This window comes from Diceros bicornis, chromosome 18 (genome assembly GCF_020826845.1).
Source record: "Diceros bicornis minor isolate mBicDic1 chromosome 18, mDicBic1.mat.cur, whole genome shotgun sequence".
Lineage (NCBI taxonomy): Eukaryota > Metazoa > Chordata > Mammalia > Perissodactyla > Rhinocerotidae > Diceros > Diceros bicornis.
The window spans coordinates 36,172,979-36,192,055 of NC_080757.1; the positions used below are offsets into that span (position 1 = coordinate 36,172,979).

The window sequence follows — 19,077 nt, forward strand, 5'->3', positions numbered from 1 at the left end:
TTCTGGAGCACTGGCCAGAGCTATTGATGGGGCCAGGGGGCCTCTGCTTAGAAGCCCCCTTCCCCCTCCTCCCATCTGCCTGGAGCCGTGGACAGGACCCAATGCATGCTGATTCCCTTCATTCCTGCCCAGGGGTTGTAGCTTGAGGGCCACCCCTGGTATGGCTAAGGCCCTGCTCCTGGGACTCAGCCCTTTACTCCTCTCCTATATGTGCTGGGAGAGGGGCTTCAGAGGGAAAGTGAGATATGGGGGCACTGGCACCACCTGAGCCTGGTGGGGATACCGTGGGAGGCTGGAAGGCACCCAGGACCTTGAAGCTGTCAGGGGCTACATGGGTGCCCACCTGCATGTGAAGGGGAGAGGTGGTACTCAATTTACTTCAATAAACACTAATGATGTACCAGTGACCTGTCTGTCTGCCCCACTTGGGGGGCTGGGCTGGGTCAGGAGGCTCTGCTGTGCCCAAAGTGTGGTTGGTGACACATCTGTCACCAGGTGCTGTGCTGTCAGGTGTTCTGACACCAATGGATGGCTTTGCCTGGTGGTGTACTCGTGGTACACACTGGACCATGTCCTGAGCTGGGTGGGTGTCCCAAGAGTGTCATACGTTGGGCACAGGGACTGCAGTCTGCATGCATTTGTATGTGTGGATCCCCCTCACCCCAGGAAAGCAGCCAGGCCGCAGTCTCATTCGATCTCTTTACTGTGGATGTCACTGTCACCATCACAGCCACTCGGAGGAGCACACACTTTAACCCCCTGTGTGCTAAGGGGCTGGGGGGGCATTCAGGGCTATAAAACTAGCTATGTACATAGAGCATTCTAGGGAGAGAGCCACCCACGCACACACGTGTCGGGCACAGTGGGAGTTGGGGTCCGGAGCTCAGGCGGACCGTGTGGGTGTGTGCACGTGAGGACATGCCAGAGAAGGGCAGGGGAGGTGGCAGAAACATGGCTGGGGCCACCTTAGGGGCTTCGAACCTCTGGGTCCTCCCAGGTTCCTCCACTTTAGGGGGGAGCCCCAGATGAGAACTCCCTCCCTCCCAACCTTGACCTTAAAGTTCAGAGTGGAGGGAGAGACTGCAGGACCAGGTACCCAATGAGGGGTCCAAGGGTGCATCCCCTTTCCCACCCACTACCCCAGATCTGGGGGGGCACCCGGCCATTCCTAACACTGACCCCAGACCAGGGCCAGGGTGCCTGTGTGGGCTAGGGGACTAAGGCAAGCAGGGGGCGTCCACTTGGAAGGCCAGGGCTGTGGAGGGCAGTGAGGGGGACCCAGGACCCCTGGCAGAAAAGTGGCAGCCCTGGTCTCAGAGAGGAAACGTATCTCTGGGACACCCCATCAGGGTGGACACATCCCCCAAGACTCAGGCATCGCCCAGAGACTGGACACCAGGGAGACCAGTTGGGGTCTCCATGGAGACAGAAATTGGCACTTAGGGGCCACCACAGATGGGTCACCGCCGTGATTTTCATAGAGACAGAAGCTGGTCATCGGGGGGTTGGGGAGGGTCACCGTGGCGTGGTGGCCGGTCCCAGAGACCGCAGTCCATGCTGTCAGGTGCAGATGAGTGGGGTGGCCCCTAGGTCACACGGTACGTGGACGTGTTCTTGGGCTCCGTGCTGGGCACACACCAGTCGCCGGCCTCCTGGATGGTCTGGTAGTGGCGCCAGGCAGACTTGTTGTACACAGGCAGGCGCTCCACCGAGTCCGTGGACAGGGCCTGGAGAGCATCAGGGTCAGCCTCTCCTGCCTCCCTGTACCTTGCCCACTCCTCAGCAGACCACCCCTGCCCCAAGGTGGGCGGTGGTGGCCACTGATTGTGGCCACATGTCCCACCCCATGTCTGAGTCAGCCCAGCCAGGTGCCAGACGCTGGCTGAGACAAGTAACCTCTGCCCAGGAAGACCCAGGAAAGGGTCTGTCCCTCCCATATCTTGTTCCTCCCATTCAAGATGGCTGCTCACTCACAGGGTCAGGAGGGAGAGGGAGGAGCCGGGCAGTGTGACCTTGAACAAGGTTACCAACTCTGGGCCTCAGTCTCCCCCTGAGCTGAATGACAAGATCTCTGTGGTTCCCCTGCTTCCTTCTGGGTCTAACAAATCAAGGGTCCCCAGGAAAGGGGTCTTATTCATGGGCATGGACCCCTCGAAATTGCCTACCACGGTGGGAGTGTCTGGAGGGGGCGAAACTGTAGCTTTGCTCTGATTCTCCAAGTCTGGAATCAGGGAAGGACTGGAGGGATGGAAAGGAAACCTAACAGCAGGCCAGTCCTGCTGACCTGTCAGCAAACCCCCAGCCGGGCTCTGCAGGCAGGGCCCTCACCTTGAGATAGATGACAGCGTCGGTCCCAAAGCCCTCCATGGAGAAGAGCTGCAGGTCCCCCTGGAAGTATTTGGCGTAGAGGCGGGAAATGGGGAGCCCGTACCCGAAGCCAGCCTGCAAGGGGGCAGGAAGGGGGGACACTGAGGAGGCTGGTGCCGGCCTCCTGGAGCTGCAGGGACCCATGTGCTAAGTGAGGAGTGCTGAGCTGGGGTTGTCAGGGGGATCCCCAGAACTGGGGTTGGGGGGGATGTGAGAAAGGGAAGGCTCTAAGGCAACATGGGGTGTGGGATGAGGGAGGAAGGCTGAGCAGGCACGGGGGTGGGGGTAGTTAAGTGGGGCAGGGAGAGGAGCTCGGCCCTGGTGGCCAGAGGGTCTGGGCAGGTCACCGGGCTCCTCAGAATCTCAATTTCCCAAACCCAGCCCTGCCTACTCCGCTGGGAATGGACAGGGAGGTGTTGGTAGGGTGAACAACTCCAGGAGAAAGGCAGTAAGTTCGGGAGGAGGGAGGGGGAGAACTGAGGAAAGGTGACAGACACACACTCACAGATAGGTAGGTGGGTGCAGGCTGGGGAGAGACGGGAGGAGCAGGGAGGCCCAGACTCGGAAGAAGTGACATCACACACAGCCACACAAGAATGGAGAGACCGCAGGAGACATGGAAGTGAGAGATGGGGAAGAGTGACAATTCGATGAGAAGAGATGAAAAGACACACAGGCATCCTTCAGGAGGTACGAGGGGGAATGGAGTGAAGCCATCTCACCAACGGGGTTCCCCCAGTGCCGAGCTGGGGGGTGGGTGCTGTGGAGTACATGTAGCTGAAGAGTCGCTCAATCTTCCTCAAGGGAACACCCCCTCCTCGGTCACTCATCTGGGGGAGATGGGACATGTCAGGGGCTCTCAGACTGCAGTTTTCCACACTCCCTCACCCCTTGACACCCCTGACCTTCTCAGGGTCTTCCTCATCCCCAGGGTCTTTCCCAAGCCCACTTCCTGGCAGAAGGGAAGTCCCCACCCCACTGCTCTCTGGCCCCCAAAGTCAAGGGTCACATACTTTGATGGACAGATCTTCCTCGCCCAAAGCCACCATGACTTTGATAGGTGGGAGAGTGAGGCTGGATTCGTGGCTTTCCACAGTGGCTCGCATGGCATTCTGTGGAGGGAAAGAGGTAAGAGATGAGAGAGAGAAGCCTAGCCGTAACGGCTCCCCGCCCCCCGACAAAGGGCCCTCTCCCTGCCTCCTCACCTTGAAGAGTTCAAAAAGCATGTGGTAGAGGTGGGAGGGGACATAGACCATGTGAATTGGCTGTTTTGAGTTGGATGCTGCCAGGGAAGTCAAGAGCAAAGATCAGGAAATGGTCAAGAGGTCACCACAATTTAACATTCATTCACACAGCTTCTAGCACCCAGCACTCAACTACCTATCTACTGTCCATCCATCTGCTCGTCCATTCATCCAGCATTCGTTCATCCATCTATGACTCATTCATTCAGTGTCCATTCAACCATCTATCTATCCATATAGAATCCATCCATTATACAGTATCCATCTGTCCATCCATCCATCCATTTATCCACTGTATCCATCCAGCATCCATTAATTCCTCTACATCCATCCAGTGTCCATTCAACCATCCAACTTTCCTTCAATCTACGCATCTGTTCAAACATCTATCCTTGCCATCTATCCATTCCTTCATAGAGTACATCTCTCCAATGTCCATCCCATCCTTCCATTCATCCACCGTTTGTCTAAACTTATTCATCCATTCAAATAGTATCTATCCGGCCTATATCCAGCCTACTAGCATTCACTTGGTTACAGAATCCCCTGGAGAGATTTTCACCCAAGGGGGAGGGGAGAAGGGTGCTTCCCAGATGATTCTGACACCAGCATCCTGCTCCCCAAGAAATCACTCTAGCTTAGAAAGTTTCTTTGTGGTAGGGACTGCGTGCCTTTTCCTAGTGCCTGGCACAGAGCTTTGCATGTAGCAGGAGCCCAATAAACATACACTAGATCAATGAATGAAGGAATCTCAGGTCCCGTGCTGGGTAGGCGGACATAAAGATGAATAAGATTCAGCCCTATCCTCTTGGAAATTCAAATCCAGACAGAGACACAGAACTGACTTTCACATTCAGTGTTGTACCCAGAGCTGTGTGCCAGGCCCTGGGCTTGACTCTGGGGATACTGAAGCACAGTGGCTTGTCTCTGCCCTTTAGTCTCTGCCCCCAAGTAATTCAAACAGTGCAATACAGAGGTACACCTGGGGCAGGTGGGTGCCTAACTATCTTGTCTGGGAGGTCTGGGAAGATGTTTTGGAGGAGCTGGACTTGAACTGGGCCTTAAGGGAAAATTAGGACGTGGGCAGGGTGACTGCCAAGTACAGAGGCATGAAACACCTCGGGTTTCTAGCACACAGGCTGGGGGTGTTGAGCAGCAGGTGGGTGAGGGAGAGGGTCGAGGTGACTCCCAGGTCCCCGATCCTCCTTTCCCTTACACCCCAGCTCATCAGCAAGTCCTGACACCTCTACCTCCAAGATATTTATCAAATCCACCCCCTTCTTTCCATCTCTGCTGCCTTCCCCTCCCCTTGCCTGGATTCCTACAATAACCTCCAACTGGTCTTCTTGTGTCCTCTCCTGCCTCCTCCAACCTCTAAATATCTTTAGAATGTAAGTTGCACTCTGTCGTCACTGTGCTTCAAACCGTCCAATGGCTTCGCACCGCACTCAAAAGCCCAGCTCCTGTCCGTGGCCCACAAGCCCTGCATGCCCCAGCCTCTCTCTCCAACCCATCACCCCTCCAATCTCCCAGCCCCACCACACCAGTCCTTCCAGTCCTTGACTAGCCCATCCAAAGTCGGACCCCTGTAGCCAGTCTCTTGTATCCATCATCCCTTCTTCTTTTAGTAATAGACACCTCCCTCCCCTGAAGTTTTAACTAGGCACATGGCTGCCCACTAGAGATAATAAATTCCCAGCCTCCCTTGTGTCTGGGGGTGGCCAGGTGACTTAGGTGGCCAGGAACACTTAGGAAGTGTTCAACTCCTGGACCCTGCCTTCCGCATCCTCTTTCCCCTTCTCCAGGCTGGAACTGAGACGTGAGGGTGGGTAGCCAGCTTTGACCACTCTGCCCAGGGGCTGCAGAGAGGGAAACCTCTCTCTTAATTAAGCCCCTGTTACTTGGATTCTGGGAAAGCAGCCAAACTGATATCCCACGTAATATACTGCTCCTCCCCATCCCTGTTATGTGACCCCATTTTATTTCCTTCCTGTCACTCATCACGATCTGAAATTATCTTGTTTATTTGTTCATTGGTTAAAGGCCCCATTCCCCAACCTCTTCAGCACCAAGAATGTAAGCTCCATGAGAACAGACTTTCCCTTTTGTATTTACTGCTTAATAAATATTTATTAAATTAATAATAATAATAATACAACAACAACAATAGCTCTGCTTCTCCCCCATCCAGATAACAGCTCATTTCCTGATTTCCTATCTCATCTTCCTCTCCCATGTCCCCAGCCCTTCGACAGACAGACAGATAGACAGACAGACACACACACAGCCCCGCTCACTCACCATTGATCTCCTGGATCTCCAGGTCAGGTGAGGCCATGTAATACTTGTCACACAGGAGCTTGGCCATGTCGTAGGCATCTGAGAGAAGAGAGGGGCCATTCAGGGGATGGGGTGGCCCACCTAGCAAGCAGTCCTCTTGGCACCGACATGGGGCATCACCAGCATTAAACCCACGGGGATGTGGTCCCCACCCACTGGAGAATGGGTCACCCTCTGGCCAGGGAAGCTTGGAGGGGTCACGGGGCTCCTCTGTGGGCCAGGCACGGTGGGGACGCTTACCTTTCACCACCTCGGAGACGTTGCAGTTGGGGTCAATGCTGCCGATGTGTTTGGGGTGCGCTGGGTTGGTGCTGCCGTCAAAGATCAGGGCTGCGGGCAGGGAGGGGGGGCTGTTGGCCTGCCCCAGCTCTCCCTCTTCCCCAGGGCTCTCCAGCTCTCCACCCCCATATTATGTCTAACCCTAAAGCTGTGCCCCTCCCCCGCCTCGTGCCCTCCCTCCCTTGACCCTTGACCCCTCTATCCCTGGCTCAGGCCATTTTTGGACCTTTGCAGGACTGAAGCATTCTTCTCAGAGGGCTCGTCCCACATCAGATCCCACTTACATTTATTCTTTTCTCTTGCTATACCGTTTAAAAATAATTTTTACCATCTCGCTTTTGAAATTATCTGAGTGTAAGGAACCATGTAATTTTTGATTGGCTATGATTTCTCAACAATCATAATGAATACTCCTGGAATAAGAAAACTTAAACAACAAGCTGTTTCCCAATGTAATGAGAGTTTTTATGACTACTATACTGAACACTTTTTAAAGAGGTGACATAATTTTGCATTCTGTAAACATTTCAAACAATCCATTTCGGGGTCGCCATCAACCCCCCTACACCCCTACTCCGTGGCCCCTGCTCACTGTGCTGGTTGATGAGCATGCGGATGGAGATGCGGCTGAGGTAGAAGCGGTCCAGGAAGTACTGGATGTTCTGGTTGGAGACAGGGTCGTCGCCGTAGGTGTCCTTGTACTCCAGCACGCCCTGCGCCATGGTGGGCACCACATCATTGTGGCGGTTCCGGATGGTGACCAGGGCATCAGTGAACCTGCAGGGAAGGGCAGATGTTAGCCCCAACCCTGTCCCAGCCCTGGGGACACGCTCAGACTCTCCCTCGCTTCTGACCTCCTCTCCACGTGTCTTCCCCGACTCAACTCTTCCCAACCCGATGACGGACACACAGTGCCTTCCTCACTCCTCCTGAAGCCCACCCTGAATCTCCCACCCCTGCCTGATGGCCTGGGAGCTCCCCAGGGGCAGGGCCTGGATCCCTCCATCAGACTCAGGGCACAAGGACAGGGGCCTCCCTGAGAATGGAGGCTATGCCTCTCCCATCAGACTTGAGGCTCCCTGAAGCAGATTCACTCTGCTCCCTCAGACTGGATATCCCTGAGGGCAGGGGTCATTTCTTCCATTCTACTGGCATTTTTGCCCCAGGGCTATGACCCCAGATGCCCCTTGCTTGCACCTGCCCTCCTGCCCCCAGCCAGGGCCCTCACTCACTGGCTCAGGGTATGATGGTCCTCGGGGTCCTTGTCCAGGAACTCCATGATGTCCAGGAGACTCTGGACATACCTGTATGCAAAGAGTGGCGGTGGGGGGGACACTGCCTCAGCTCCGGTCCGGGCCCGGCCAGGCCAGGCCCCCTTCCCACTTGACTTGGCTGCCCTCATTCTTGTTCTGCCCCTCCTGTGGGTACCACACAGAGCTGCACCGGTTGACAAGCTGCATCACAGTTTTTCTCACTCCGTTTCATCTGTATGTTGAGTCTCCCTGACAACACACTAAGTTATGCAAGAAAATCTCTAATTTATTGGTCTCCTTAGAGCACCTTTGTTTTGGAATCCAAGAACAGTAGTCTCAGAAGGGGCTTGGAGATCATCCATCCAGGGGATCTCACGGATTAGGAGACTGAGGCCCAGACCTATGAGTGGAGACTTGACCAAGGGCCACAGTGAGAGACGCTGGGGCAAGTCACTTAACCTCCCTGAGCCCCTTCCTGGAAACAGATCCTAATATTTGCCCCACAGGGCTGCTGTTGCATCCCACGGGGCACAGCTGGCAGAGTGGTCAGCCCTGGGCCCTCACAGAGCAGGGGCTCAGTGAGGAAGATGATAGTCTCACACCCCCGATGCTGGGTTGGGCGGGTCTGGGCGGGACACAGGAAGCTGTGCAGTGTGCCCAGGGAATGGGATTTTATCCTTTTTTTTTTTTTTTGGTGAGGAAGATCAGCCCTGAGCTAACATCCATGCCAATCCTCCTCTTTTTGCTAAGGAAGACTGGCCCTGGGCTAACATCCGTGCCCATCTTCCTCTACTCTATATGGGATGCCGCCACAGCACGGCCTGACAAGTGGTGGATTGGTGCGCGCCCGGGATCCGAACCTGGGCCACCAGCAGTGGAGCTCGAGCACTTAACCGCTATGCCATGGGGCCGGCCCCGGGAACAGGATTTTAAACGGTGGGAGTGAGGGACCCAGGGGCGACGTGGGCATGCCCAGCTCTGTCCCTGGTGGGGCTGGAGCCCATGGAGTGCCTGGAGAGCTCACTCCACTCTGAAGGGGCCAGCAGAAGCAGCAGCCCCCTCTTACCCCCATCTGCAGGCTTGGTCGGGAGGGCGGTTTCCCCAGGACCTAGCAAAGAGCTGGGTAAGAAAGGGAGCCTTGGGAAGCCCTGAACGTGGGGCAGCAGGAGGCCAGCTTCTGCAAGGGAGTCACACCCTCCCGTGGCAGTAGATGGTGCCAACCTGGAGCCACTGTCCCTGCCCCTGTGAGCCAGGATGCCCACTGTTTCCCTGCTAACATGCCCAGCCTGCGGCCTGTTCTCCCGGGGAAGGGTGGAGAGCTGAGCCCTCTCTCGTGGAAACACTTCCAGCCGGCAGGAAGGAGGGGCTGCCAAGAGCCCTGAGGTGGGAGGGCCCTGGGGCCTAACAGTCTCTTTAGAAAAGGCCCCACCACGGTAGGAGCATTCCTGTGTACACAGTGCTTTGACCTTGACAGGTAGGAAGGGCAGGAATTAGCCCCATTTCACAGGCTCCTCAACTGAGGCCTGAAGCAGTCCCACACCGGGCAGTGCTATAATGAAGACTCGGGTCTCCAGCGCTGCCACTACACAGGCTGAGACCAATGGAGACGCTCACTCCCACTGCTCCTGCCGCTCGCTCTGACGGAACGCCCTTCTCCTTTCCCCACCAACCGCTGCTCTTCCTCATCCTGCTTCCGACATGAGAGAAGTGGGTGAGAGAGACAGCTCTGGAGCCGGCCCTGCTGAGTCCCAGTCCCGGCTTTTCCACTTCAAGCTGGGTGGCCCTGGGGAAGTCATGGAACCTCTCTGGACCTGAGTTTCCTCATCAGGAAAATGGGGGGGGGGGTCGTACCTACTGCTATTACTGCCTTTTGTTGAGGATTAAATGTGACAATCAGCACAGTGCCAGGCCCACAGTGAGCACCCTCTAGATGCTTGCTCTTGTTACGCATAGTGGCTCAAACACAGTCAGCAGCTGAGCCCCCCAGGGGGCACGTGACACCCTCCTCCTGGTTGTACTGGCGTAGGATCTGAATCACACCATGTTTTGATGGAAGGAATGTGGCTGTCCCAGCCCCGTGCTCCCTGCCTGCCCTCCCCACCCAGGCCCAGCCCAGTGCCCGACGGGGTGGGGGGGGGCAGGGGGAGACAGCAGACGAGATCAGCTCCCCCAAGTCTGCCTCACCATCCCTGCAGATCCAGCAGACAACCAGAGCGGCCCTTCTAAGGCCTCACCTCAGTCTCCCTGGAGAATAATAACAGCTGACACTTACACAGTGACCGTTAATGCCACCTGTGCTGTCTACACAAGGTCTCTCATCTCCCAGCAGCCTTGATGAGCATGCAGTATTTTGCCCTTTTGCAGACAAGGGAACCAGCTCAGAGAGGGCAGGTGATATACTCTGGGCCATACAGTAAGCAGTGGCACTGGGATTCTAACCCAGGTCTGTCTGACTCCAAGTCTACACCACATGGCCAACTGCTCACCGTCTACACTGGTCCTAACAGTGATGCTCCTGATGTTGATGACAACAGCCAGCATTTACTGGGCGCCAGCCTTGTGCCAGGGCTCTGCTCTGCACTAACCTCCTCCCTGACTTTAGCCTCCACAATTACCCTGTGAGGTGGGCGCTGCTGCTACACCCATTTTACAGATGAAGAAGTTAACATGCAGAGCTGGGATTCTCTCTCGCAGGACTGTGTGACTGCAAATCCCTTGTCCTCTGACGATGCCCAGCATAAGGCTTCATGCTCATATGATTCTTGGAGGGAGAGGGAATTGGGGAGTGGGGGGGAGGTAGAGAGAGGAAAGGGAGGAGACCAGCTGGAGAAGAGGGGCCCTGGAACCCCTTCCCAAGACCCGGGGGGCAGGCAATGAGAGAGAGGGTCGGAGCTAGGAGGCCCTGACAGGCTTGGCCTGTGCTTGGCCAGGAGCCGGGCACAGTCAGAATCCCAGCGCCCAGGGGTAAGGTCAGTGCTCTAGCCGTTGGCACCGCCCTCTGTGGCTGCCTAATGAACCCTAGAGGGCAGAAACGGGGCCTGGTCACATGGCCAATGAAGCAGAGCAAAGGGCACCAGGATGGACTGATAATGGGTGGCACCTGCCAGCACAGGTGTGGGGAGAGCTGCAGCCTCAGGCCTCAGTCTCCTGAGCTGTGAGGCAGGGTCAGCTGCCTGCCACCCTTGCGGGGCCGTTCCTTCAGGGAGCAGCCTGGGTGTACTCTGGGAAGGGAGAGGAGAAGATGAGAAGGGCTTTTCCCAGAGGACCCTGGCCCTGCCCTGAAGCGCCCCGAGGCCTGGCATGCCAGATCTCACCCTTGGATCAGATCTTCTTCCTAAAGGGAGAGACACTGGGGATGGAGCGACGCTGGCCCCTGGGCTGCCCATGCCTTTGAGGGCCGGAGAAAGAACTGGGCTTAGACACAGGAGGCTTGAAAGCAGCAGTGCAATGACAGATGCGTCCCTTCCAGGTTTACTCGCCCTCCTCGGCTCCCAGCAGAACAGGCAGTGGGGGCCCAACATAACGCCCGAGGGAAGGCCTGGGCCTGCCAACCTCAGCAGTAAGCAAGGCCGCCCCAGACTCCCTTGGTGAGATTGGGAGCTTCCTCCCCTGGCCCAAGGTAACGTGGAGGTCCCAAACCCTGCCTTCTGGGGCTTTCTAGCCAGTCCAGAGCCCTGGATTTGGGAGGCAGGAGGGGTGGAATGTGAGGAGAGGCAGAGGACGTGTGTATTTGTGTGTGTGTGTTGGAACGAGTGTGAGGGTGGTGGGGGGAGGAGGGGCAGGCTGATGTGGGAGCAGGAGGCACCGCTGAGCGAGTGGGGGAGTATGTCTAAGTCTGTGCGCCTGTGGGTGTGTGAGTGTGTGCGCACCATGCACTAGTGGGACAGCTGCTGGGGACAAGAGGTGTGAACAAGGTGATGGTGTATGAGGAGGGGAGAGGTGACAGATGTGTCCTGTGTCTGGAAGCCGCTCTGTGGAGGGGTGGTGGCCGTGGGCCCTGAGCCAGGCAGACTTGGGCCCTGTTGCTGGCTGTGCCCTAAAGAGGCCACTGAGCGGTTCAGGTCCCCGTCTGTAAAATGGGTTCACAGCAGGGAGCACTCTGTGGGGCTGTGGTGCGGCTTAGAGGATATGACACAGGTCGAGTCTCTACTCTGATCCTGCAGGGGTGGCTGAGGGATTTGATGGGTGCATTTGGCTGAAGCCCTAGCCTGTGCCTGGCCCGGAGCAGGTCCTGGGTGCCGGAGCCACTGCTGTGGTGGTGGTCACTCTTCTCAAGGGTGAGGACTGGCTCCTGCCGGGGTGAGGCACAGGCTGGGTGGGGGTCCACACTCCTTGCTGACAGGCAAGGGAGGTTCATGAGAAGGTGCCAGCATCTTGCCTCCCACCTCCTTCCCTATAACCCCCACAAAGACTCTGTAGTGACTGGAGGGACTCACTGTCATTTGATTCTACTCTGCAACTCTCATTTAACCCTCCGTTTTCTGGAAGCACATCCCCACCAACTCCACACCCTCCCTCAGGCTCTTTCTCTGCTGAGGAGTCAAGGTTACCCCTTCTGTGCTCAGCAACACCAGCCATCACGTTTCTGTAAGGTGCATCCTACTTTCCCATTGACCTGCACTGGGAGCTTCGAAATCTCTGACTCCAGGCCACGGCCCAGCACTTGCCTCTCCCTCCAAGAACGCAGCCTCCAGATCAGACAGCCTGGAGAGCTGGGAGCCCAGCTCTCTCATTGACTGACTGAGTGACCTCAGACAAGTTTCTTAACCTCTCTGAACCTCAGTTTCTTCATCTATAAATGAGGATAATAACAAGGCCTGCTTCATCAGGTTGTGGTGAAGGTGAAATGAGTTAATATGTGGACACATTTAGAACAGCGCCCAATGCACAGCAGGCCCTGCGAGTATGTCTGCTCTCGTCATTGTCACCACTGTTAGGATACAGGGTCTAAGAGAACCTCCACCACAGTCGCATCATCCTTGGCCTGGAGGTGCTGCTGCCCCGAAGCTTGGGGACATCGCTTGTGTTTGCAGAGTTCCACACACTTTCACATCTAGCCGTGGCATGTGACCCTTAGAAACAGACCGGGTCCCTATTTTACAGGTGAGGAAGGGAGACTCAGAGAGGCCAGAGGGTTTGCTAGGGATCAACTGTCGAGCAAGCAGCAAAGCCAAGCCTCAAGGTCACGAATTCTAATGCCACGCCCAGGGCTTCCTTGACCTTCCAGCCACTTCCAAAACGGAGCCCCACCATGCCAAGTCTGTCCAATGGGAATAATGTAGCAGGTTTATTTAGAACCAAAGACTCTCAACTTGCCCGCTGTGACTCTTGCCTAGAGCCTCTCCCCAGCTGAGTAGGAATTCCATTAGTGTCACCACATATTACCTATGACCACTACTACTGAGAGCATTTGTCCCGGACTTCTCTGTTTTCCAAAGGGGAGGTTTTGCTCCTGACTCATCAGACTCTGAGGCTGGTGGCTCTCCTGCCACGCTCCCCAGTAGGTAGTCCCATCCTCTTGTGCAAACCCCGCCACTGCCTCCATCATCTAAGCTGGCAAGGGGGATTCTCCCAGAGAAAGAGATCTGTACTCTTCATCTCGTCCCTGTCAGGAAGTTCTTCCTGCCTTCAGACCTCCATCCCTCCTGCTGCAGCCAATGCCCATTCTCTGGAAACAGTCTCAATAGGGTGTCTCTTCAGCATGTCAGGATGCTCTAGAAAACCCTTGGCCGGCTTTCTTTTAAGCTGAATCATCCACTGGGAAGTGTTCTTTCTTGTCTAACTTCACTCCCTCCTGCTGTTGCCTGACATTACTTACAAGCTTTGAGTGAAGAATAAGTCAGGCCATGCTCCCACATGTGTAACTGATCTGCAGGAAGGGACCCTTCGGAGGCCCGGGGGCGTCACAGCAGTTCCGCTCCCTGCCCGCCCTGCCCACATCCCCGGGCTCTCTTAGCAACACAATGTGCAGGGAGGGGCCTGGAAAGCCCTGTCTTGGAGTCAGGGAAGAGCTGGAGAGGCAGCCAGGTCAATCAGCCGGACAGAGCCGGAGGAGGGGCTGAGACACCAGATGGCACCTTCTGTCTCCTCCCCATGACTTCCACACCGCTCCGTGGCAGGAAATGCTGGTTGGCTCAGAGGCCCTGGACCTCTGAGGGACAAGGCCCAGCAAGGGGTGACCTGATTGGGCTACATGAAATCAGGCTCTGCCCTCCGTCCCCGCTCCCACCTTCACAGCTTAAACTAATAGCACTATATCCACAAAGCCAGTTCTCGGATGCCCCAGCCGGGCCCTTGCCTGCCTCCACACCTTGGCACAAGCAGTTCCTTTGGCCTGGAATGCCCTTCCCTTCTTTCTAGGTCCAGGCTCACCTAGGCACCCTGTAAGGCCCAGGGACATGTCACCTCCTCCATGTGCGTCCATTTCAACTTCCCCACTTTTTTTTTTTTTTTTTTTTTGGTGAGATCAGCCCTGTGCTAACATCTGCCAATCCTCCTCTTTTTTTTTTTTTCGCTGAGGAAGACTGGCCCTGGGCTAACATCCGTGCCCATCTTCCTCCACTTTACATGGGACACTGCCACAGCATGGCTTGCCAAGCAGTGCGTTGCTGTGCGCCTGGAATCCGAACTGGCGAACCCCGGGCTGCCACAGCGGAGCGCGTGCACTTAACCGCTTACGCCACCTGGCCAGCCCCACCCACAACTTTCTGATGCAACTAACATGCACTGTGCACCGATTATGTGCCTGGCTTTGTGTGTGAAACACTTTCCTTCCCATATCTCATTTAATTAGAATAAGTCATGCATATGTATATCTATGAATAGAAAAAGTGCTGGAACAGCACCAATAAAACCTTACGAAACCTTAACAGTGTTCGGTTATGGGGGGAGGGTAGTGGTTGGCATTCTCTTCTATCTACTTTTCTGTGTTTCCCAAACATCAAAGTGAACACGTTATACTTCCGCAATGAGGGGACAAAACCCCAAGCAATTTTACTTTTCAATAATATTTTGATTCTTAATTTAAGTAAAATGAACTCTTCAGCTGCTCATTGCTCCACCCACTATCTATGCAGCACTTAGTTCGCCCTCTTTCATTCTCCGCACGAGATCATGGGCTCCCTGGGGCAGCTGCTCTTTCCCTGCACCTAGCATGGTGCTGGGCTCAAGGCAGGTGTGGATGCAGCTCCTGAACCCGACACGAAACCACAGCCATACATCCCACAGCCGAAGAACGTGCAAAAGATTTCTGCACAGGTGCCACTGAAGACCGACCATGATTAGCCATTGACATGCCCAGTTACAGAGCAAACTCTTGTTTATTCTTCCTGTGCCCAGCCACTGGCTAACGTTATCCATTACTTAACCGGGGACAGAGGTCTTGAGTGAACTTTAACTGAGCATTTCCCTCTGCTACTGCTGCTCTGTGCTTTTGGTAAACTTTTGGTCTCTGCCCCTCCAAAGCTCTTTGGGGTAGGCACTGTGCCATCTCTCTGTCTATTTGAGTGTTTTCCAACATCTAAAACAGTCTGACCTGTAGCTTGGATTATATAATTTGAAGATTTGCTTCTTCCTTGTTTCTCTGTTCCCCACAAAGTCACCCCAGGTAAATACTGCCCAACAGGTAAAGGGTTTTCAGGACCAGAGCTGGTGGCGAATGCGGACATTAGCCTGATTTGGGGTTTTGGCTGTGACAACAATTTTCTGGGTGGATCCTGGGTTTCCAGAGAAAGGAGGGTGGTAAGTGCAGGGCTGTCCCACAGACATGGAGGCCAGGAGCTGATCCTAGTCCCTCTTTGGCCTAGCATTCCACTTGACCTTGGGCATCTCCCAGGCCTCTCGGAGCCCCTTGCTTCCCCTCTGTCCCCACCTCCCTCAAGGCTGCTGGGAGCATGGAGACTCCACCTCTGAGCCCAGTGGCATCCGGCAATGGAGGGAGAGGTGCGGGGACCCAGCCAGGGGCTCACCAGCTCTGCACCAGCTGCACCGAGGGGGTGCTCAGCACTCGGTCGGGAAGCAGGTTGATCTCCTTCATGATGTTGGCCAGGCGCACAGGCAGCTCCTGCCTGAGGAAGGTGAACGAGGTTTTCTCACAGGCATTGCTGGACCCTGGTGGAGAGAGAGGTGAGCCCACAGAGCCACAAACCATCAGAGCCACATCTCAGGTCGACTAAATCCTTCACCTCCTGAGGGCTCGGGGAATGTGAAGTGACCAGGGGCACAGAGCAGGTCAACCATCCTAATCCCCTACAGTGTTCTGACCTCCAAGCCCCCTAACCCTCTGAGGGCCTGCATCCTCTCCCCACCCCAGCTGAACCCTGCTTGCCTTCAAGCACAGGGACAGGGCCACTCCCAGGCCCACCTGGGGCTGCCTGTGGCCCAAGTTACCTCACTTCTTCTTTCTTTTCCTCCTAGCAGAACTTGTTTTGCAGGGGTTGATCCAGGTGGGCAGAGGAGCCTGGGGAATCCATCCCTTCCCAAGGCTGGGCCCTGGCTGAGGGGAGCTATGCCTGGACCACTGCAGCTGCAGGGTCCCAGTGTCATCTCTGGCCCAGGCCCTCTTCACCCAGTCCGGTCTTGATGCCCACTGTAGAGTTGCTCCTGCATTAATGTCCACTTGTGAGGCAAACAGGGCCCACCCAAGGATGGGAACGCAAATACCTTGGTCCCTGGTCTGGCTTCAGATGAAGAGAGGGTGGAGGACTGAATAAGGCCACAGTCTAGAGTCAGAAGACCTAGGTTCTAGTCCAGGTTCTGCTTCCAACTCTGTCACTCAGGGCATGTCACCATCCTTCTGAACGTCTCAGTTTCCCCCACTGTACTACATGTGGACCAAACTCTACTGTGAGCCCCACCCAGCTGTGATATTTCTGTAATTGAGGTCCAGTCTGGATTGGACACCTGCTGGCAGCTGGGAGTGGGCCCACGAGGCTTTCCTACTTGGGGGCGGCTCAAACAGGGCAGGGGGGCAGGCAGACAAGTCATGCGGAGCAGGGGCCTTGTGTCCTGGCTGCCACCTCCCCGCCCCCTCCCCTCAGTGACCCAGCTGTAACCTGAGCCAGACACTGTCTCCACTCCTCTTGAGAGACCTGGACACCCCCTCCTAATCCCCAGCTGGCACCATGGAAATATCGTGTGGACAGACAGGGCCCACACAATGACTGTTTCAGTCACCACGTTGGCACAGCCTGCTTCTGCTCCAGAGCCACCCCCACAACGCTGGTCGTGGGCAATCCAGGCCCAGGAACCCAGGGGCAGCCAAGAGTGGGTACAAGCCTGACTCCACCTCATGGTGCCCCAGACCCTGACCAGCTAGGGACAGGCGGCCGGGCCGGAGCAGATTTGATCTTCAAGTGTCCTTGTCCACTGAGACAGCTGGGGGCCAGCTCCTTCAGTGCGTGGAGGTATACTGGTCAGGGGCCTCTCTCCTGTTGGCATCTTCGGAAAGAGCCCCCTTCCCCAATTGACCCCTTAGTGCCCAAACCAGGTTTCCTTCCAGATGGCTGCACCTCCCAACCCTGCCTTGTTACTCCCACCAGCATCCCCCCCAGCCCCCCCCTTTCCTCTCTCTCTCCCACTCTTAGAGTCATCAGGACAAGCCCCATTAACCTTTTACGACTGGATACACCCTACTCCCGTCCTGCCCTAACAGCACAGCCTCACTGCCCTTTACTCTCCAAGACCCCTGGCAAAGCTCAGGGAGACACCTTGGACCCCTCCTTCTCAGCGCCCCCACTTCCCATAACAGTCCAGTGAGAATCTCTCCAGCCGGGGTACCTTAACCCTTTCAGGCCCGGCTGGCCCTTCCTCCCCGTTAACCTGTTCCTGCCTGGACCCTCCAAGCCCCCTTCCCTGTCACTCAGGGCCTCTCCCCCTCCGCATTAATCCTTCATTAACGGACTCGTCCCTCACCCCACCCAGCCCCCCGCGGCCCCCGTGGCCAGCCGCCTCCCGCCCTCTCCGTACCGAAGTCCAGAAACTGCTTCATGGACAGCGGGGACGGGGAGAACTTGCTGAAGTGCTCGATGTACTTGGGCGCCCCTGCCAGAGACGCATTCTTCAGCAGCGCGCGGACCCAGCGCATGGTGGCGGCGGCCGGGCTCGGGTTCGGGGTCCTGTCCCCGCGCGGGCAGCGCTGGCGCTCGGCTCGGCCCAGCCCGGCCCAGTGATGCGGCCCGGCCGCCTCCTCCCCTCCCCGGCCCCAGCGGCCCTCCAGGCCCCAGCCAATCAGCTCGTCGCGCCGCCCCGACGTCGCCAATGGCCGCTCACAAACAACTCCGGGAGAGCCAATAGCGTCTCGCCTCGGCACGTGGCTTCCCCCCCTAGGCCCGCCCCCTTAACCCAGTGTTTGCCCCGGCGGCCTGTTGTTTTCTAGATGCCGCGCCGAGAGCCCGCCTCCCAGCGGTCACTCCGCCCCTGCCTCCTCCCGGCTGACCCCGGGTTAACCCTTCCCTCCCCGGAGGCCCGCTATGCCTCTGCCTCTTCCACTCCTTCCTCTCCCCGCTCCTCCCCGAGTCTCCTTCACTTGCCTTCCCTGAAATTGTCCACGAATCTCCCTCCTCCCAAAGGCACCTGTTTCATCTGTCCTGATCCCTCCCTGCTCTCCCTCAGGGGGCGGGTGGGTTCCCAGTCCGAACGATAGTGACTCGGTCTGTGAATGTTTGCAAACTTCGGGATCAGGATGCAAGCCTGTGCTAATCCCTCATAGAGACGTGCAGCCCACCCACTTCTACAAGGATCCAACCGGCTCAGGAAAAGGCGGCACTTTGCAAAACCCTAACTAACCACTAATGGCTGTGGAGGCTGCCGCCACCATCAGTGCTACAAGAGTAGTTTTCAAAACACTTTTATTTTATTATTCTTTAGCTCATTGACCTGAGAAAACCACCTTCTCTGCACTGAGCTTCCTTGGAGAAAGTTCCTAGACGGTGATTTGCGCTGGAGGCCGAGCCCGCTTTTCCCCGGCAGCTCCGGCTCTCCCGTAGGAACGTAGCGCGCCCTCTTGTGGTCGAACGAGGTATGTCCTGTCCTCTGTCTCGCCCCCTTGAAGTTTTTGCTCTTTGCATTTCAGTCCTTGGCCCGCACTTACCAAGTGCCTAATATATGCCAGGTTTTGTGCTGGGAACAGGAAACACAGACAGGGTTAAGACGTGATCTTTCCCCCTCGATCATTTCATTTCTCAGTTTGGGAGATAGTTGCATAAGTAAATAATTAAATAGTTCTAAGAAAATGTGATTATAGCCAACACGGTGCTTGTACAAGGCTTCACAATGGAAGGGATTCTTGGCTGAATGAATATTAACCTATGTGCCAGGTGCTGGTTTCATGAATTATTTAATTCTCCAGACAGCTCTATTGTACCATTATTATCCCCATTTTATACAGGAGGGAACTGAGGCTCAGGGATCATTCTCACCTGCAGATCTGAACTTGTTATTTCCCTTGCTCACAGCCTTTCAGTGGGTCTCCACTTCTTCCTGGAGCCTTTTCAGTTTCCACCTGATCTGCTTGGCTTAACTCTCCAGCCTCATCTCTGCACAAGCCCTGCTCAACTCCCAGGCATACTTGTCTACTACCTTGAACCAGCCTCCAA

At 56.0% G+C, this 19,077-nt stretch overlaps 1 protein-coding gene across 2 annotated transcripts; it reads right to left on the reverse strand.

The window, feature by feature from the left end:
- Positions 1-680: 680 nt before the first annotated feature.
- On the reverse strand, positions 681-17,623 carry PDK2 (pyruvate dehydrogenase kinase 2). 2 transcript variants are annotated; one of them, XM_058560711.1, is made up of 11 exons: positions 17,450-17,623; positions 15,451-15,592; positions 7,463-7,534; positions 6,823-7,007; positions 6,192-6,281; positions 5,913-5,990; positions 3,573-3,649; positions 3,381-3,479; positions 3,090-3,197; positions 2,329-2,442; positions 681-1,727 (listed from the first exon to the last, which is right to left on the reverse strand). In XM_058560711.1, exons 1-11 carry the CDS (start codon positions 17,565-17,567, stop codon positions 1,587-1,589), a joined length of 1,224 nt encoding a protein of 407 aa, XP_058416694.1. In that variant the 5' UTR covers positions 17,568-17,623; the 3' UTR covers positions 681-1,586. The 2 variants fall into 2 exon arrangements, with proteins under 2 accessions (XP_058416694.1, XP_058416695.1); XM_058560712.1 differs by having other exon boundaries at positions 15,451-15,549; positions 17,450-17,504.
- Between the last annotated feature and the right edge of the window lie 1,454 nt (positions 17,624-19,077).